Source organism: Phyllostomus hastatus, unplaced genomic scaffold, assembly GCF_019186645.2.
Source record: "Phyllostomus hastatus isolate PE091 unplaced genomic scaffold, TTU_PhHast_1.1 phas_scaffold_182, whole genome shotgun sequence".
NCBI lineage: Eukaryota > Metazoa > Chordata > Mammalia > Chiroptera > Phyllostomidae > Phyllostomus > Phyllostomus hastatus.
The window spans coordinates 1,697,640-1,717,307 of record NW_025334013.1 but is presented as its reverse complement, the minus strand read 5'-3'; the positions used below and the strand labels follow the sequence as shown (position 1 = coordinate 1,717,307).

Genomic DNA, 19,668 nt, shown 5'->3' with positions numbered 1-19,668 from the left:
TGGGGTCTGCTCTAGGGGGGCGGTGGGCAGGCAGCCAGGCTGCCCTCCTGGCTCCTGGGCCGTCGGGGTCAGTGACCACATCGTACCATCTCCGTGACCTCGGTGCTGCTGGAGTCAGCAGCTCGACTCTGGGGGGCTGGAAACGGAGTCTGCGTGTGGCAGACCCCAGGGGGCGGCCATCTCTGTACCCGCCCCACTGCCTAATAAACAGTCAGAGCGCCGGCTCCCTGGGTTTCTCCGGGGGGGGCACGGGGAGCGGGGATGTCCGGGAGGAAGCAGACCCAGGACCTGCTCACTGAACGCCTGCGGCCGCCCCCACGCCCCACACCCCACCCTTTCTCACGCCTTCCACGTCAGGGGGGCCAGTCTCCTCAGGGCCCTAAGGACTGTGCCCAGCACAGGGCCCTGGGGACCATGGGGCTGAGCCACTTGGGTGCCGCTGGGGACCCAAGGGCTGTACCTCTCAGAGGCTGCATGTGCCCTTGGTCCCCTAGCTCCCCCAGCAGACAGGGTCGGGGTGCCGACAGCCCACAGGAAGGGGGCGCTACACACCCGCCAGGTTGCCCTTGGCCTCCATCCTGACACTAGACAGGCCGTGGGGGGCACAGGGTTGGCCTCCAACATCAGCGGTGGCTCCAGGGAGGCGGCTCTCACAAGGACCCTCGTGTCTCCAGGCCACATTGGACCGCCGGGCCGAGCTGCAGAGGCCTCAGGGGCAGCCCCCAGCTCCGGGCCTTACCCAAGGACCACACCTGCTGGCCCCTCTGACCCGCCCACCCCATCCACCCTCGGGCTGCGTTGCCCTAGGCCAGTCAATTCTGACCTGGGGTTGGCCCAGCTGCGCTCAGCAGCTGTGTGGGAATCTCGGCCTCGGAGCCCGCAGGGCAGCCGAGTGCTCAGGCAGGAGCAGTGGGCAGGGGTGACCAGGCCTCCGCTCCCCAGACACCCGTCCCATCCAGCTCCCGGCCCGGGCCCTGTACCTGGAGCGGGCTGCCCACTGCTTAGATCCCACGGAGGCCGTGTGGCCCCTGCCAGCCACCGCACAGGGCCTGTCCTGGGAGGGCCTCTGGCAGGGTGAGGCTGGTGGGGGTGGCCCAGCTACACCCCTCCCTCCCCAGACGGCCAGAGGGTGGGGGCAGGGTCCCCTTGGAGGCAGGTACTGAGACCCAGGACTAGAGCTGGCTGGGTCAGACCCCACCTGCGGCTGGCCTCCCTCCTCGGGGGTCAGAGCCAGAGGTCACCGGGCGGCTTGGCCTCCCTCACCTGATGTCCTCCAGGCCCAGGCACGCCCGCAGGCCGGTCCTATGGGGTCTCTGCTCCCTGCCCACCTCCACCAGCATGGCATGACACCTGGGTCTTGACCTGGGGCCCACCAGGACAGTGACTGCCCCTCCTCCCCACCCTGAATCCTCAGGTGTCTGGGGCAGGGCCTGCAGGGCTGGAGACACGGGTCTGCAGGGGTCAAGGGCCGGGAGGGGGCGGGGCCGCAGGGCTCTGTGTGCTCAATCAGACGAGGCAGGAACAGGTCCGGCCACATCCTGGCCCCCGGGTGCCACCAGGAGGGGCCCTTCCAAGGCCAAGCGAGAGAGGCGGGCCCTTCCCTCCGGCCTCCTGGCAGCTGTCCAGCGCCCTCTGGCTGGCCTCTCTGAGCGCCCGAGCCATGCCTGGCCTGGGGGACCCACGGGAGAGGCCGTCATCCATGTTCGTTCAACAGACATTTAATGACCGCTCCCAGGCGTGCACCACTCTCCTTGGGCGTCCCTGGGCTGTGCACGGCCCAGGAAGGGGGCTGGGGATGGGGTCCCTGAGAGGGAGGGCGGAGGGTCACACAGGGCTCTTCCCAGAGCCGTCCTTGCACACGGGAGTCGCCAGGCCAGAGAGGGCAGGGGCCTGCCCAGGGCGACACAGCTCCGCACCACGCCCGCCCAGGAAGGACTCCTCCGTGCCGGCGCTGGACGCACCCCGGGGGAGCCACGCCCCGGCCCTGCCAAGGGGGACCTCAGCCACCCAGTCCCAGGGGCCCTGGCCGGCAGCCCCAGCTCAGGCTGGTCCCAGGGCTCCAGGCCGCGGGCACCCCAGGCTAGGTGTGCCTGTGCTGGCCACGGGCAAGTGTCCTCGCACACAGGCATCCCTGCGGGTGCACCCGAGGAGGGGCCTGTGACGGTGTGCACACAGGTGCCTGTGCGTGTCCTGCACGCTGGGTGTGCCCCTGCGCCCTGGGACTGGGGAGGGGCTGTGTATAAGGGGGAGGGTGTACAAAGGGGCTCCCAGACACCCACGTCCCTCCAGCCCGTGCCCAGCGCTCATTTGCACTTGTGTATGAAGTAGCCAGCGACGTAGCCCAGGATGAAGACGACCCAGAAGAGGGCCACTCCTCCCAGCACCTTCATGGCGACACCCAGCTTGCGCGAGCACAGCTTCGGGGACAGCCTAGGGGGAGAAGGGCCAGCCCGTGAGCCCCGGGAGGGCCCTGAGCCCCGTGACAAGGGGAGGTGCTGCCGGGGCAGGTGGACCCGGAAGGAGGGGGGGCGGGGGGGGGGGCTCTGCTGCACTTGGGAGCCGAGAGGGAGCTGGGCAGACCAGGCAGACCAGGTTCGAGGGGGCGGGCACCCAGTCAGCAGGGGCGGAGGCTGCAGGGGGGCGCCCAGTGGCCCAGGTGGGCTGCTCACCCCTCCCAGCTGGAGGCCTCCTCCGTGCCGGCGCCGGACGCAGCCCCCACGCTGACTTCCTCCCACCTGCTGTACTGCACACTGAGGTCCTGCGGCTGCATGCTGGCTGGGGGCGGGGCCTCCGCTGGGCGGGGCCTCGCGGCGGCCGGGCTCTGGGAGGACAGCGGGAGTGGGGGGTGCTTTGAGTGTGAGCGCCCCCCGCCGCTGGGTAGGGCAGAGAGGCAGTAAGGTGGGCTGGCCCCTTGGCCCACGCCCTCCACCTTCCCAAGGAGGTGACGGGACCAGGCACCAGAGTCACCATGGGAGGGGTCAGAGTGGGAATTCCAACCCCCCGGAGGCTGAGAGTCCGAGAACCCTGCTCAGGAATGCAAGTGGCCCCGGGGCCTCCCGGCGGGCTGGGCTGGCTGGGCCGATAACCCCTCCCTCTGCCCACTCTGGGCAGATAAGGCCCTGGGGCGGGGGTGGGCCCGGGAGGGTGGGAAGGACTGGGAAGGGGGGGCTGGGAGCTGGGGCAGCCTGTCTGGGGGAGGAGGCCTGGCCCCCCCCAGCCCCCACCCCGTGCAGGGTCCTCCGGCCTGCAGCAGTCTAGTCCCTGCCCCACCACCTGGCGGGGAAGAAGCCGGGGCTGGGGGCTGGGCAGCTGGGTCTTCGGAGGCTCTGGGGCGAGGGGGGCAGGTGGCGGCAGGCCCCTAACTTCCAGGCGCAGAGGCTCGGCCAGCCACCGCCAGCCTCGGAAACCTGCCCTCCACAGCCCTGGGTCATCTCGGACACGGGGGCACAGGAACACAGAGGGCCCCGGGCGGCAGGAAGCCAGCCCATGAAGTCACAGCCCCGCTGTCCTCAGCCCCTGCCAGGCCTCCCGGGGCGCCCTGTCCCGGTCTGGGGGGAGGGGAGGGGGGAAGGAAGGGAACCCGCCTCCAGGCCACAGAGCCTGTCCTTCCAGTGGGGCCCTGGCTCCCTGGCAGCCACTCAGAACAGTGCCGGGCCTGAGGGAGCCCGCGCTGGGGCAGTGTGGGCTCCCCTTTCCCGGGGTGCACCCAGGAGAGGGGCCCCGGCCAGCGCTGCTCACTCCCTCCCCCGCACCCACCCCCTCAGAAGCTGTCCCATCCCAGGAATCCAAGTGCCAGCCCAAGCGGCAGCCACAGGCTGACACAAGCCTAAGCCCTGGCCCCTGCTTTCCCGTGCTGCCCAGCGGCGGGCAGGGCGCTGGGGGGTACGTGGAGGGTGCACTGGGGGTGAGGAGGCTTCTACTTTCAGAAGGGAAACAGCAGCCACCCCCATCCTTCCTGCCTCGATGTTTTGATGTGATGGCCGGAGCTGCAGCAGCTGCCTTGTCACCAGACTGCCCTGCAACGCCAGCCCGATGGTGCTGTGCCCCTGAGTGCACACCAGCTGCCCTGCCGCAGGCTTCTCAGTGTGAGGAGGGTCAGCCCCAGTCTGGCCCAGCCCGGGACAGCGGTCCTGACCATTTGCGAGGAGACTTGTTCCGAACCGGTGCGGGTGCGGCTCTACGGTTCTCCCGGGTGGACACGGCCACAGGGAGCTGGTGACGTGCCCGGAGCTGAGCTCCTGACAGCTCCACTGGCTCAGGGACCGTCCGTCCAACCCCGGACCGCGGCACAATGGCCACCCTGTGTCCCAGCAGCCCGGGGCTGTGCCGCGTGGCAGCGACGCCTGCCAAGCCCCAGGAGCCTCCAGGACACCACCGCTTCCTGGGAGCCTGTGAGGACAGGGGCTCCACGGGCCTCGGACTCCGTCACCCCAAAGCACCTCCGAGGAGCCCGCAACTCACAGAGGGGGAGTCCTGGCCGGGAGACGGGCTGGCGGAGCTTCTGGGGCCCAGGCAGGAGGTCGTGGCGGGGCCGGCCAGCGGGCGGGTTTCACCTCCGTTCCGCCTGCAGCTCAGAGTCCGAGGTGCCAGCGACGGTCCGATGGTCCGACCTCCAACGACAGAAAAGAAAAAAGGGTGAAGCGAAGCGGCCCCGCGGGGCGGGGGCGCGGAGGGAAACGGCCCTGGGGTGTCTCGGAGTGGCTGGCGTCTGGTCGCCTCCTGTGCGTCAGGCCCAGGGATCTGTTGGGTGGGACAGCCGACTGCCCCCATGCCCCACCCCCACCCCCACCCCGCCAATCCCGCGGTCCCGGGCAGGCGGATCGCAGTCCGGGAGGCCGTAGCAGCCAACACCACCCCTACCCGCTCCAACGCCCCGAGCCCCCGGACGTGCGAGGCGGCTGTACCCCGACCTTGCGTCTCCCCTGGCACAGACCTGTCCGTCGCGGAGGGTCGCGCGGAGCGGAGCCCGGGAGGCTGGAGACTTCCGAGAGGAGAGCGGGACTGGGGAGGGGCGAGGCCGGTCCGGAGTGTAGAGCCAGCGGGGGAGGTCCTGGCCTGAAACGGGCCCGGGGGCAGGGGCCCTGCGGGGGGCGGGGCGGGGGGCGGGGCGCGCGGCCCCGGGCTGCGGGCGGGCTCCGGCCAGGGCAGCTGCGCGGGGCTCCTCAGGGCCCAGACGTGGCGGATCTTCGGGCCCCCTCCGGGCTGTCGCAGCCCCGTGCTGGGGCCCAGCCCTCCCCGACCCCGCCAGGACGGGCGCGAGCTCCGAGCAGGGCTCCGGGAGCCTCCGGGGATCCTGAGTTTGAGCGGAAAGACCAGGAGCTGGGCTGGCGCGCCCGGCGGCCTGCGTGGCTTGGGCGGCCATCCCGGTTCCTGGCTGCGAGGGGCCGGAGGCCGCGGCAGCAGAACTCCGCACGGGTGCTGCCCGCGCATAAGGAAGGCCGGCAGGCTGGCCGGGCGCCGAGCGGAGAGAGATGTCCCCGGCCGCCGCGCGCAGCCCGCACTCCTGGGCCTAGACCCCGGGTGAGCATCACACCAGGCTGCCTGCCCTCCCCGGGCTCTGTCGGAGCCCTGGGCGGACAGCGGAGCCCACTCCCACCCGCCTCCCTCCGACGCGGTGGCACCAGGGGTCCCGGCAGGGGGCCCTGGGGGGCAGGGCCTTCAGAGGGGCACAGCAGGGGAGGAAGGACGCGCGTGGGGTCCGTGAGTGAGGTGGGGGGGACCGTGTTCCATGTGAGGTCCCCCCAGGATGGAGCCGGTGGTGCTGGCCCCAAAGAGCGACTTTTGGAAAGGGGGGTGTGGATGTAGCCCATGCCGGCCCCAGCCCGGTGTGAGTGAGTCCCCTGGGGGAGGAGGTGACCGCCGAGGCCAACGACAGGGTTTAATTGGGACTCAGAGCTCAGGGCTGGCCCGTGGGCGGCGTGCCAGCCTACTTGGAGGAGGCCAGCTTCTTGGACTTGCCCTGCGAGGTCAGCTCGGACTGCGGCGGGCCGGGCCCCTTGAACCCCCTCTGCTTCAGCTGGCTGTAGTACTCCGCCCTCTCCAAGACCAGCTTCTGCGGAGGAAGAGAGCCCTGCGTCCGGCCACACTGGCCCCGCCAGACCCCCCGCACCAGAGGTGGGGAGGGGGGATATTTACAACGGGCTCTGGGGGGGGCGCACTAGGGTCTGTAGCGTTGGCCTGTTTCTGCGCTGAGCCCACCCACCCCTCCCCAGCAGCGGGCTCCAGGGTAGCTCAGCCTGAAGCTGTCTCTGTGTCCACTGTGAGTCAGAGGGGCCTCCAGGCCTCGGGTCTGTCCCTCCAGGTCCATCCCACACCCAGAGGCTGTGTCACCGTGTCCCCAAGTCTCCTTCCTGGCGCCCCAGCGGTGCTGGTGACGCCTCCCCTCCACCCAGCCCCCTCCCACCTTCTCGCTGCCTCTTCTCTCCCTCTCCTCCGCCCCTCCCTTAGCCAGGCCCAGCCAGGCCCGGACAGGGGTCCACCTCTCCTCTGCGGACACTGCTGCCCCCCAGGAGCAACACAGGCAGGGCCCACCCAGGGCCCAGAGGAAGGGGGGGGCCAGGGATTGGGGAAACGGGGGCTCTCAAGGCCGTGGGCCCCGCTGGGGTCGCAGGACCAAGCCTTCAGAGAAGGCCGGGGGCACAACGGCCCCCGGTGACACGGCACAGGCCCTCCCAGAGCCTGCGTCAGCCGGGTGCTCGCCCCCCAGAGCACTGGCCCAGCCGCCCTATCTCCCGGGGCAGCCTGGGGGCGGGCACGCTGCCTCCCTGTGTGGAGGGCGCCCTGGGGCCCAGCACAGCGAGTGACTGGCCCACAGTGTCTCCCCGACAAGACCCCACCCCCTGCCCTCTGAGCCCTCTGCTTGGGGCCGGTGAGGGGCAGGCATGGCTGCAGCCACAGAAGGGGCTCAGTGCCAGGGTCCCGGCCCAGCAGGTGCTGAGAAGCATCCACGGGAGGGCCGAGCTGGGCCGAGCTGGGGGCGGGCTCCGGCTCCAGGACCCTGCAGCACGGCCCCTCCCCAGCGGCCCTCGGAGGGTCTGCCTCCCCCGTGGGTCACTCGGTCACTTGGTGCCGAGAGCAGCCTGGCCTCCCCAGCCCTGTGACGCCCCCGCCCCGTGGGGAGAGGGGGGTCTGGTCCCCTCTGCCTGAGCAGAGAGAGGACAGTCCCAGAGTCACAGAGCAGTGACACAGCTAGGGCCCGCAGGGACGCCCCAGTCCCAACCCAGGCCTCTCGCTCGGTCCCGGGCTGCAGATGCGTGTGGCCGGAGACCCGGGGCCCCGGGGAGGCGCGTCCCGGCCGGACCTGCAAGGCTTCCAGGATGTCGTTGTCGGAGATCTCGGTGGTCAAGGACTTGGTCCCCAAGGCGCCGAAGGCGGCCTGGATGATCTTGTTTCTCAGCCGCTCCAGCTGCAGGGGGCGCAGACACCGGCGCGGCCTTGGTGGGAAGGCGGGGGCTGCAGCCCCTTGCAGCGGAGGTGCCTGCCCGCCGCCGGCCCGGGGCTCACCGGAGGTAGGAAGTGGCCTCCACCTCACCTCCCGGCTTTGGGGACCGGGGATGGAGGCAGAGAGAGGGTCACTATCCGCCCAAAAGCTGGACGGGGCCGGGGGGTGGGGGTGCCCACCATGAAGAGCTTTCTGCCTCACCAAATCGTTTGAGTGAAAAGGCAACACTTGAACGTGGTTTTTTAAAAACAACACGTGAAGACTCGGAGCGACCCCGGGTCACCCTCCCTTCCCCACGGGGGCTGTGGGCGCCGTCCCGTCCCAGGAAGACCCGCCCTGGCCCGGCCGAGCTGGGCCAGCCCTCGAGGTGGGCTGCTAAGGAAACTCCTGGTGCCCCCCTTCCACCCCGCCCCCACCCCGAGCCCCACTGAACTCAAGGCGGGCGGGCCCTGGGGGAGCGGGGGAGGGGAGGGCAGGGGGGTGCGGACCCGGGACTGGGCGCTCTCCAGGGCCACGCGCGTCTGCTGCTCAGCCTGCTGCACGGCCTCCATCCTGTCCCGCGTCGCCTCCTGCAGCTGCTGCCAGCCCTGCTGCTGCTTCTGGCTCTGGGCGGCCTGGGCCTGCAGCTGGCCGACCCTGGCGTCCAGCTCGGCGAGGACACGTTCGCGGTTCGCCAGTTCCCGCTCCAGCTCCCACACTTGCTGGGGACGGGGCGGGGGCGCGGAGGCGTGGGCCCACCTGTGCCGGCCCCGCCTCCCCCCCAGGGACGGCCACCTCTCTCCGAGTTCCCCAAGTCACATCGGAACCCGGTGACGGTGGGGTGCTGCCTGACACAGGCGGGCCCCCCCCCCCCGGGACGCGGCCCGGGCCGGCCGCGGGCACCTGCCGGAGGACCAGGTTGTCCTTCTCGCCGAGTCCCTTCACCTCCTCCCACTTCTTCTCCTCCCGGAGGTTGGAGAACTGCAGGGAAGACAGGCGGGGTGGCTCAGGGGGCGCCAGGCGGGGGCCCAGAGGGGCATGGACACCCGGGTCTGCCCACTCCCTCCCTGGGGCGTGCTTCTGGTGAGGGCGGTAGCGGACGAGGAGGGGAAGCACCGAGACACGGGGCGCTGGAGAGCAGACCCCAGGCCTCGGGGCCCTGCGACAGCAGCTGACAGCAGCACGGAGGAGGGCTGAGGACCAGCAGTGCCCCACCTCCGCCCCCAAGACCCTCCCAACTGGACCCAGAGGCTAAAAGGAGGAGCCGGGAGGGATGAAGTGTTGGACGCATCCCCCCAGCTGAGCTGCCGGAAGCCCGCCCCTTTCCCACTGGGCGCCCAGGGGGGCGTCTGACCTGGGAGACCCCAGACTCCAGGTGGGGGGTGTGGGTGCTGAAGGTGAAAGCCACACCCTCCTTCCCCACCAGGGGCCCAGGGCGCAGGGGCAGCGAGGCCCGCCCATCCGGGCCAGAAATGGAACTCCCAGTTCCCCCGATCCAGGGGAATCTGACCCACCAGGAGAAAGGCCCATGAGTTCCACGTCAGAACTCCCGGTTGGAATGCCCACACGCACCCCCGCGGCACAGAGCACGGCACAGCGTGGCCACCAGGGGCCCTGGCGTGGGAGCCGAGTCCCCCCGTGAACGACAGACCCCAACAAGCCGGGAAAGGGGACTCACAGGACACAGGGACGCCGTGAGGGGTTAAAACCAAGGACGACCACGGACACCAGGGGTGGGGGGGGCAAGAGAAGATGCTCTAATGGGGCAACAGAGGCTGGGCTTCCAGGAAAAAGAGGCAAAAAAGGAGCATTCAGGGAGAAAGAGAGAGACCTCGGACATCGCAAATGTTATCACAAACGCCAAACTTGGGAGGGGGCTGTGGGTCAGTCACGGGGGTCTCCTAAACTGGTGGGCAAGGGTGTGAGATGCCAGAAGGAAAAACAGCCCCAGGTGGGGGGATTCCCTGGCCCTGAGTGGAGGGGGGGCCGGCCGGCGGGGCGTGGGGGGCGGCCAGAGAGGAGAGGAAAGGCAGCTCGAATGGAGAAAAACCCCAGAACCACCGAACAGAGGGACGGGGTTCCCGGCTGGCCCCCGGGGGCCCCGCACAGTGGGAGTGCACGCTCAGTAAGGCCCACCTTCGTGAGGTTTCCGAACAGCTGGGGCAAACCGGGATCCCGCGCCCTTCCGGCGGGGAAGCGGCCACCACCAAGAAGTCGTGGGGAGGCACAGGAATTAGGGTGACCTTGGGCTTCCCACCAGCCGCCCCGGACTTGGGGACACGGGGCGCAGGGACGCCACCCCTGGTGTGGGAACACCTTCCAGGCCGTAGTGCTGCCTCCAACCGCACCGCTACGGCACGGAGCACAGACGCTGGAGACACACGGCGGCCCCCAGACCCACCCCCACTCACAAAACCTTCCCTCAGAAAACACCCGAGGGCGCACCCCAGAGAACACGAGTGTGGACCCAGAAAGAGGGAGATGGGGGCGCAGAAGCTCTAACACGTGGTTTACGAACGGCAACGTCTCACACACCGGTTCCGGTTCTGGTTCCGGTTCCGAGCGTGCCCCCAACAACGGCCCCAGGTGTGAGCAAGCGCAGGGCCCACTCAGCGACACTGAGGGGAGGGGCGGGGGACTCCCAGAGAACAGGTCGCCTTGGGGAGGGACCAATGCGGGGAGGAGGACAGTTCCCTCCTATTCCAACAAGGAGACTGGGGGTCTTTGGCTCTTCAAGCTGCGCACGCGGGTGGGAAACCCTTGCAAAGAGACAGGCCGAGACCCCCGCGGAGTGGGCTCGGCCGAGCGGCGACCTCCCTAGGCGTGGGTGGGGCTGCGGGCCCGCAGGCGCCCAGGGAGTGGCCAGAGGCCCGGGAGGCAGGGAGGCCATGGGGAGGCCGCTGGGCAGTGCGCCCCGCCGCCATCCGCGTGCAACCTCGGGCGAGTCACGCCTGCTCCCCGAGTTCGGCATCTCCGGCGGCGGGATGGGACAGCCGGCGCCGGCCCGGAGCTGCTGGGGGGGCCCCCGGGGGCACGGACGCGGCCACCTTGTCGGTCATGGCCTGTAGCTGCCGCTTCCGCTCCCGAAGCTCCTTCTGCAACAGCTGGTTCTCCGTGTTGGCCTTCTGCAGCTCGGCCTCTTGGTGGTCCACTTGTCGTTGTAGAGAGATGCAGGCCCCTGGTGGGCGGCGGGGAGGGGGCGGGGCCAGGGGGCCTGGGGTCACCTGGAGCAGCTGGGGGCTCTGACTCCCACCCCCCAGCCTGCACCGGGGCAGGGCCGGACATCCCGCCGCGGCCCGGCCCAAGGGGGTGGGGGGCCGGTCCCCCCTCCGCCTCCTGCCTGTGGCCAGGGAGAGTCTGGTCCTGGCGATCTCCAGCTCGAACTGGAACTCCTGGATCAGCTGCTCGCACTCCTGCAGCTGGGCCATCAGCTCCTCCTCGAAGTCGAAGTCGTCCTCGGGGAAGCAGGCCGGCCTGCGGCCGCCCGCCCTGCCCTCCGCCTCCTGCTCCTCGGGCAGCTCCAGCTCCAGCTCCACCCTCTGCTCCTCCTCCTCCTCACCCCCCTCCTCAGGCTCGGCCTCCTTCTGGGCCCCCTGGTCCTCCAGCCTCTCGGCCTCCCCTTCCAGGCCCTGTTCCTCCTCGCCGAGGGCCTCCAGGTCCCTGGTTCTGTGCCCCATGACATACTCCTCCTGCATCTGGGGGTGGGAGGGGACGCAGGGCTGTGGGTGCCCCAGGGCAGTGCGGGGTCAGGGCGCTCCCTCCCCAGCCCACACGCGGAAGCTCCATCCGGTGGGGGCTGCGAGGGACCAGCACCCAGGGCAGGGGCTGGAGACGCTTCTCCAGGGGGAGCGGCGCCCACACCCTCACTGGCTCCCTCACAGGGCGGGCAGGGTGGCCGAGGGCCGCACCTGGGGGGGGGGGGTGCAGGCGGGAGCCCGAGGCCCCCTGGGCGAGGGGCCGGCCGTACCTGCCTCCAGTGCCGCAGCTCCTCCTCGTCCCTGATGCACGTTTGCAGGAAACTCTGCCGGTCCGACAGCTTCATCAGGGGCTCGGAGGGCCGCTCCTGCAAGAGCCCGTGCGGGCCTCAGGGTTCCACTCGGCTCCCCGGGCTCTCCAGGGCACACGCCTGCACACCCGTCCTCCCGGGAGGGGGGCAGGGGCCTGAAGCGGCTCCGCATCCGGAGGCTGTCGTTGAGGTCCAGCCTCGGACACGCCCACCTCGCAGGTACGTCCCTGCCCCGCTCCTCTCCCCTCACGCCCAACCCACAGCCCTCGGAGGCGGGACAGCGTCCGGCCACCGGACTCCTGCGGCCCCGCCCACCGGACACGCCCCGTCAGCGGCGTCTGGGCCGTTTCCCTTGGAGACACCCCGGGGGGGATTCAGCGATGGTCTGAAGCACCGCCCCCCCACACTCCTGTGTGTCCCCAGCACAAAATCAGGCCGTAGCCTCAGGCACGAAAAGGTCAGGCCTTAGAAAGACCAGGGGCGGCTTACTGGGCACCCGCCCCCCGCCCCCCACCCCGGCTGGACCTTGCTTCATTCAGGGCAGGCCACCCCAAGTCGCCGCCCTCGGGGACTCAGGCCAGGTCTGGGGGCTCGGCCTGCGGGGGCCTTCCCTCCAATGACAGAGGAGCTGGCCCTCCTCCTCCAGGAAAGGAAGGAGGCCAGAGAGAGCAGCAGCCTGTGCGGGGGGGGGGGGGGGAGACAGCGAGCTGGCGGCAGAGCCTAGGACGAGCTGTCCCGGTTACGGCTCTTCCTCAAAGAACGTTTACTTACTGGCTTAAGGAAGGCAGAGAGAGAGGGGGAGAGAGAAACATTGGTGCTCCACTTCTTCATGCATCTGTTGGTTGATTCTCGCATGTGCCCTGACCGGGGATTGAACCTGCGGCCTCCGCGTGGCAGGGCGACGCTCCACCCGCCCAGGGCCAGGCCTGTGCTCTTTCTCTGTATCATTCCCTTCTCCCCGCCTCGGGTCCTGGCCGCAGAACCCTGAGACCCAGCCCGCGCTCCCCCAAGGGCCTGGCAGCCGTGCAGGGTCACCGGGATGGTGCCGGGGGCAGGGGCACGCACCAGGGTCCCGAGGGTCACCGGGAGGTTCCGACGCTCTGGAAGCAGCACCCCACTGGCCGGCGCCCCCGCGCTCCGCTCACCTTTATGGCCTGGCCCGAGGGCACGTCCGAGACCTTGCTCCTGCGCAGGTCTCTCAGCTGCTTCCGCAGGGCCTCCCGCTCCCCCTGCAGCGCCAGGATCTCCTCGTCCTTCCGCCGCACCTGCTCCTCCAGCTCGGAGAGGCGCTGCACCTCCGCCCCCAGCGCGGACAGGCAGTGGTCCTGGGCAGGAAACGGGGGCAGCCCGTGTGCCGCACAGCCCCCTTGTCCTCGCCCCCAGCCCCCCCAAGGACAGCAGCTCCAGGCCAGGAGGAGCAGACCTGCTGTCCGGGGCCCCCACATCCCGAGCCCAGGACAGGTGCTTCCTAACACAGCCACGCCCCGATTAGGGCAGGTCTCAGATCCTTGCCCAGGGAGGTCCCCAGCAGCCTCGCCTTGGCTGCCCACCGTGACTGCGGACACCAGTCCCCTGTGCAGCCCCCGCCTGACCAGGAACGCCCTCTGGGGGCCCCTGGGCCTTCTGTGCTCAGCATCCCACTGCCCTGGATTCTTCAGACTCGGAGACACAATGCAGATGGGGGGGGGGTGTTGGACACACAAGAGGCAGAAAGGATGTGTCCCTGGCAGACTTGAACTTGGAGAAACTGAAGAGCATTCTTCAGGCAGAAGGCAGAGGGTCCCAGATAGAATTCTGGAAAGAGAGATGACTAGAAATTCCTCCAACATTTGCAGATTCAGTGGTGGCTCCCACACAGCCTACAAGTCAAAGAAGAAATCGCAAAGGAAGTCAGGGAACGCTGTAAACTGAGCGATGATGGACACCCGGACATACTGGGATTTGCGGGTGCAGCTAAAGCTGTGACTAAGGACAAATTCATAGCCTTAAAAATGCATCTATTAGAAAAAAACAATGAAAGACAATTATGTGAGTATCCACCTGTAGAATTCAGGAAAAGACCGCAAATTAAGCTTAAAGAGCAAAGAGGGAAGGCAATGGTACACAGACATGCAAGAATGAGTGATACAGGGTGCACAGAGGGAGAGGGGAGGGGAGAGCCCGTACGGCAACACTGTAACATCTGGAGCCTCTGAAGGGTGCGTGGAGTTATCTGTACGATCAGATAGAGGCGACAATCGTCACGCAAGCATCATGCCTTCACCTGGCTGTGGCGACTCAGACACACGCATGCGCCCCGACCCACACAGTGATCGCCGCGAAGAGGGTACTCGCTCCCACCGGGGCTGCCGAGTCGGCACGACACCCGTGCCGTGCTGCAGGTGGCGCCCTTGCCTCCAGGGGAGACACGCGCACCTGTAACGACAGCCTCCCGAGGGCAGGAGACCCCCAAGGTGCCGTCTGAGCTCCGGAGGCAGCCCGCCCGCAGCCCCCACCCCCCGGGGCGGGACTCCCCGGGGGGCTCCACTCTGCAGCCAGAACACATTGGCGCTGCCGAGAACACCCTGTTGCCGTTTCGGTGTGGCTCTCCCTAAGGGCACCGTCCGGCTCTTCCCCTGAAGTGGCATGGCCTGGTCCAGGGGCGTCAACACTCCTGAAATGACGCAACCCATCAGAAACGGTAGGGGTGGCCCGTGCGGAATCAACGTGAAACCAGCGCTCACGGACCCACGCCCTCGGGCCTGGCCAGCGTCCCCTGGGGACCCACCTGCCACCCACCGGTTTGAGTGACTCATGGTTGTCACTGTCATTAAGTCTTCACCGCCTTAAGAAAAGAAACCAGAAGCCGGTTCTAAGAAAGGACTACGAACAGAGGTAAACTCCAAGCAAGACGGATGGAGAGGAAGAGAGAAGGGCGTGAGCCCACAACACCGGGAGCCGGAAACAGGCGGCTTCGGCCGAGCCTCCTGCAGGTGTGTGTGTGGGGGAGGCAGGAGCCCGTTCTGCCCGGGGCGAGGTGAACCCGTGTGAAAACTGACCTGGGGTGGACACATTCCTAAAATAGCGGAGCTTACCCCAACGGCAGCAAGAGGGAAGAGGAACCTTGAGTATCGTAAAAGGAATGGAATTTGTGGCTGTAACATCCGACCCCATAAGATGCCCCCGGATACGGATTGCCCCGGGGACGGGTTCCTCAGGATGTAACCGAGAGGCCGCTCCAACCGCACGCGGACTCGCTCACAGACAGACAGACGGACAGACAGAGACGCGAGGGGGCTGCGCCCCACCTTTTCCTGGCCGCGGGGCCAGGGTACCCGACACCGAGGTCAAAGGGATCCCAAGATGGAGAGGGGCCAGCCCGCCTCGTGACCCGCGGGCCGATCTCCGCCTCCCGAGCGGGTCGTCGCTGTTTCTGCGACCACGCTCTCCCACGGGGAATGACCGGCCCGAGCTGCCCAGGCGGCTGAAGGTCATGATCGTGTGTGTGTGTGGGCAGGCTGCATGCTGGCGGCCGAGTCCCCGAGTCTCACAGTGCCACGGTCTGGGCTGAGGGCGGGCAGGCGCCAGAAGGGCTGTGAAGCGTCTGACCCGCAGACGCCAAAGGAGGGGCCCGAGGTCAGTGAAGACCGCACGTGGGAACCCTGCGGGCCCCGCTAAGAAGTTTCTAGAACAGAGCCCGGGCCGCGCAGGGCAGCCCCTCCCGCAGGGCGCGGGGCTGGGGCGTCAGGGCCGGGGTGGGCGCTACCTTCTCGTGGATGACGGAGATGTACCAGGGGACCCGCTTCCGCAGGCAGCTCGGCCCCAGGGCCAGGCCGCTGGTGGCCGGGCTCCACGTCGGGGACGCGCTCTGCTTCCGCAAGTAGCCGAACTCGCAGGCGCTCTTGCTGACGGGGAGCAGGGACTCTGCGCAGAAGCGGGGCGTCAGGCTCTCCCCCGCTGAGCGGCCCTGGCCGCTGTCTCCCACGACGCCCACCCTCCCCCTCCCTGCCTGCCTCCGAGAGCCCCTCCGAGGCGCCCCCCCCCCCCCACCGCTGGCTACTCCGCGTGTCCAGGCGGCACACCGTCCCCTATCCCCCGCGCCCGGCCCAGTGCGTCTGCCGACAAAGTTGGGGGACGCACGAAGCCCCCGGCCAGGCTCCCAGAGCCCGGGAGTCAGCAGGACACGGCTGTCCTGGCGCTGCCTGTGCCCAGGTGGTCCTGCACACTTGTCCGGGGTTTTTCGCACTCGGGACAGGTGTGGATCTCGTGTTTCGATAACGAGAGTAAGTGTGGTTGTCTGCAGGAATGGTGCCTATTGGCCCCTCGGCTCCAGGAGGGATGCATCCTAGGGCCCCTGTGTGGGGGACGTGGGGCCAGGCAGGGGGTCCCGGGAGTGAGGGTCCCTGGAGTGGGAGCAGGAAGCCCTGGGGGGTAGGGCCCCGCAGGCCCCGCCCTCCCTCACCGTCCGCCGTCGCGTCCAGGCCCTGCTGGCTGGAGGGGGAGTCCTTGGGCATCTTCCAGGCCTCGGAGCCCGGGCACACCACCCCGGGCAAGGCGACAATGGAGGCGGACCCTGCGGGTGTCACAGTGCCGGCGGGTGACGGGTCGGGCCTGCCCAGGACCTCCGGGGCCGGCGCTGTCTTCCTTTTCAGACGCCGGGCAGGGTGAACGGGGACTCTTCTCGGTGGCTGCGTGGGGCGGGGCCCCGGGACTCGAAGGAAACTCGGCTGTGACGGCTGCCCGTCCCTAGCGTGCCCACCCAAACACGCCGGGAGCAATTAATCTCCGCACACCAGTGTGTCCCCTCCCAGGAAGGACGGCCTCAAGTCCCCTTCTGTACAAGTGGCTCCTCCTCAAAGTCTTTCAGAAGCACTACCCCCCCCCCCACCCAGCCGCTGAGCCCTGTGAGCCTGTGCAGACCCAGGCCCTGCACCCAGTGTGTGGTCCCTCCACCCTCCCCCGAGACCTGCCCACAGGTCACAGTCCTGGAGCGCTGGCCACTCTCCAGGGCCTGGCCCTCAGGGCACCGCTCAGGCCTGCATGTGTGTGGGTGGGGGTCCCGGCAGAGACCCGTGAGCAGGAGGACCCCAGGCGCTGGCTGAGGGCGTCGCCACCATCACTCAGGATGGCATCACGTGTGGGAGCCGGCGAGCCTGGGGTGCCGCCCAGCCCGGCCGGCGCTCTCCGACACGACACGGTGAGCCCTGTGCCGCGACGCCCTCTCCCCGGGGGCCTCAGGGCGCGTGGGCCAATCGGGCGGTGGCAGAGGCCCCCGGCAGGGCCGCGGGGGCGCCTGACGTCCTCAGTTCCGCGTCTCACAGGGGATGGTTCGTCACGGGTTATGTTTGGCCTTAGAGACCTCTTTCCTGAAGCTTCCAGAACCTTCCACCCCCTCCACCTCTCCCACCCCAACCCTACTGACACCCCGGTGACTCAGACAGGAGGAGCAGGAGGCTGGGAGATGAGCAATAACGGGCAGTAAAGGGGGCGGGCGGTCCCTTCCCCCCGCCCCTTACTCCGTGTGCAGGGACGGCCACCGTGATTTCAGAAGTGGGCGGACTTCCAGGAAGGTCCCGACTCCCCCAGGGAGGGGGGCGTTTTCTCGGAGGGCCCTCGGGGGCGGCCCTCACGTAACTGGACATGGACGTGGCCCGGGAGCAGAACTGGGGGCAGTCCGGGCGCCGGAGGAACATGCGGCGCAGGTCCTCCATCTCCGACGAGAAGGTCCTGTCCGGGCAGGCGCCCTGCGGGGCCTCGCTCTGCGCGGAGGGAGAAAGAGACCGGGACGGCCAGGGCCTGGTCGCGCGTGCCCAGGGCAGCGGTCTGTCCCCTCGCCCTGCAGACCGCAAGCTTGCTGCCAGCCCCACGGACGGACCCGGCTCTAGGACCCGCAGCGGCCAAGCCCGGTGACTGTCCATTTAGAAAGCTCCCAGGAACGGGGGGACCCCCAGTTTCCCTCAGCTCATGGCGGACGCACGGACCCTGGACACTCCCTTCTCCTCTGCCCCCTCCGCCCCTTTTTGAGACTCCCCTACGGAAGGCTGGGGCCAGCACTGCACCTTCCCTCCATCTCGGGGTGCTCTGTGGGCAGCCCGGCCCGGGCCCGGGGCCCTCCTCAGGCGGGAGGGTGTCTCCAAGGCTCCTCCCCCCAACCCTCCCCGCCCCCCCCCCGTACCTTCCTCCACTTGTACGAGTTGACGGCCTGGCCCAGCCTGTTGAGCGAGTACTGCTTCGCCTGCAGTTTCCATTCCGAGGCTTGGCCGCCCATGCTCCGGAGAGCCATCAGTCCCTTCTCCATGACGCTGGCAGGAGACCGGCCGGCCCCCAGAGACAGTGTCAGGAGGGCAGGGCAGAGGGCCAGGCTTGGCCACCTGCGAGACCAGTTAGCGGACGGCTCCCGTGGGCGTCAGGAGGGATGCGGCCCCAGCGTGGGCCGAACGCTGGTCCAGGCCCGGTCCGGACGGGCTTCCCAAGCTCCACATCCTATGGGATCCAGGGAGGAGTGGATGGCATCACAGATGTCTCCATGGAAACAGAGCAGGACATTCATCTTAATTTCCTGAGTCTCACCTTAACTTTCTACTGGGCAGGAGCCCCAGAATCTGCGTCATCTGCCTACGTGGATGTGGACGGTCCCGGCACAGAGAGGCGGCCCGAGGCACTGGCGGCCGTTCTCCCGAGTTTTTTTTCTTTTCCATCAACACTGTTTCACCTTATTTAAAGCCTGACACTGGGTCCGTGGCTCCGATATGAAAATTAGATGCCCTGGTTAAAACCCACAAGTTAGAAGCATTTCTTAACACCTGATATTGTAATTCTTTTTTTTTTAAGATTTTATTTATTTATTTTTTTAGAGATGGAAGGGAGGGAGAGAGAGAGAGAGAGAAACATCCATGTGTGGTTGCTGGGGGCCGTGGCCTGCAACCCAGGCATGTGTCCTGACTGAGAATCAAACCTGCGATGCTTTGGTTCGCAGCCCGCACTCAATCCACTGAGCTACGCCAGCCAGAGGTAATTCTTTGAAAAAAAAAAAAAGTAGAACTGAGCCCTGGCCAGCGTGGCTTGGGTGGCTGGAGCGCCAGCCCGGGCATCTGAAAGCTGTGGGTGTGGTCCCCAGTCAGGGCCCGGGGCACAGGTTTGGACTCCACTGAGGGCGCATATTGAGGCAACCGATCAATGTTTCTCTCTCACTTCGATGTGTCTCTCTCCGTCTCTAAACTCAGGACATGCATCCTCAGGTGAGATTTTAGAAAATACTGAAAATAAAGAGAAATGAGAACTGGGGGTGGAGAGGGCAGAGACCTCCCCTAGAGAAACGCTCGTCGTGGTTTTGTGAAAACCTCCCCGTCCCAGGTTCCGGACACACAGGCGCGGGGCTGGCGAAGGGCGGGAAGAAGCAGCGTGGCCAGTCTGCGCCCGGGGGGCCGCCTGAGACGTGTCCTTACGGCCACTGCATGGCTTTCAAACTGCAGTGAAAAAAAAAAACAGGCAGGAAAGGCCCCGTCGTGTGTGGTCACATGGATACGGCGCGTCCAGAGCAGGCAAGCCTGCAGAGACAGACCCTCACGGGCCGGGGTTCCGGGGCCGGCGGAGGGAGGCCGGCAGCGAGCGCCCCTGGGCACGGCGCTCCCTCTGCGGGGAGGAGAACGCTCCGGCTCGAGGTGGCGGTGGAGGCCACGCAGCACCGTCCACGTGGACGTCCACACATCCACGTGGTAGTGCGTGTGTTTATTAACACAAAAACTGCCGTTAACACTTCGAAACGGCAGTTTTTGTGTTAATAAAAAGAAACAGCCGTTGTCATAGCATCACGTGCACCTACAACGTGCTACGCTTGGCTTTTGAGAGGACGTCAGCGAGATGAAGGAAAGCGGTCTCACGGGCTCGCACGCCTGCCTTCAGCCCGGCGAGGCCCGCTGGGCGCGGCTGGGAGGGCGGTGCCTCGGGCGTCCTCCCCGCACCGTCGCTCCGGAAGGGGGCCTGTGTGACGCTGACCGGGAAGAGACGCAAGACCGGGGACGTGCGTAACACACGACGTCTCGCCTCGCCTTGCCTGTGTGGACCTCCAGCAGCCTTCCCTCCCTCCTTCCCTCCCTCCTTCCTCCCCGACGAACGCTGGTGTCGCCCGGGTCCGGCTCGGGTCTCCCTCCCAGGCGGGATCCGGTGAACGCTCACACCCTCTGGGTCCCTCCGCTCCTCACGGAGCCTGTGCTCCAGGGACCACAGGAAAAGGTGGCCGGAAGGATCGGCTCTTGGACAATGT

At 68.0% G+C, this 19,668-nt stretch overlaps 2 protein-coding genes across 2 annotated transcripts; both read right to left on the bottom strand.

Annotated features, from left to right (window-relative positions):
• Positions 1-364: 364 nt before the first annotated feature.
• SMIM1 (small integral membrane protein 1 (Vel blood group)) lies at positions 365-5,065 on the bottom strand. Its single transcript, XM_045858806.1, has 4 exons — positions 4,934-5,065; positions 4,462-4,610; positions 2,670-2,821; positions 365-2,430 (listed from the first exon to the last, which is right to left on the bottom strand). Exons 3-4 carry the CDS (start codon positions 2,768-2,770, stop codon positions 2,304-2,306), a joined length of 228 nt encoding a protein of 75 aa, XP_045714762.1. The 5' UTR covers positions 2,771-2,821; positions 4,462-4,610; positions 4,934-5,065; the 3' UTR covers positions 365-2,303.
• A 715-nt stretch (positions 5,066-5,780) lies between these two features.
• Positions 5,781-18,016, bottom strand: CCDC27 (coiled-coil domain containing 27). The gene is made up of 14 exons (XM_045858731.1): positions 17,976-18,016; positions 17,581-17,776; positions 16,966-17,164; positions 15,868-15,978; positions 15,172-15,329; positions 12,572-12,751; positions 11,388-11,483; positions 10,999-11,115; positions 10,761-10,875; positions 10,468-10,598; positions 8,324-8,401; positions 7,930-8,142; positions 7,301-7,405; positions 5,781-6,052 (listed from the first exon to the last, which is right to left on the bottom strand). The coding sequence occupies exons 1-14, from the start codon at positions 18,014-18,016 to the stop codon at positions 5,927-5,929; spliced, it is 1,866 nt and encodes a 621-aa protein (XP_045714687.1). The 3' UTR covers positions 5,781-5,926.
• Positions 18,017-19,668: the final 1,652 nt, after the last annotated feature.

Coding starts and splice junctions, on each gene's coding strand:
- SMIM1 (XM_045858806.1), bottom strand. CDS start 2,770: ATGCAGCCGCAGGACCTCAGTGTGCAGTACAGCAGGTGGGAGGAAGTC. Junction 2,431..2,669: donor GAGGCCTCCAGCTGGGAGGG/GTGAGCAGCCCA, acceptor TTCTCCCCCTAG/GCTGTCCCCGAAGCTGTGCT.
- CCDC27 (XM_045858731.1), bottom strand. CDS start 18,016: ATGACGCAGATTCTGGGGCTCCTGCCCAGTAGAAAGTTAAG. Junction 15,330..15,867: donor CCTGGACGCGACGGCGGACG/GTGAGGGAGGGC, acceptor GCTTCTGCGCAG/AGTCCCTGCTCCCCGTCAGC. Junction 8,143..8,323: donor ACAACCTGGTCCTCCGGCAG/GTGCCCGCGGCC, acceptor CCCCGTCCCCAG/CAAGTGTGGGAGCTGGAGCG.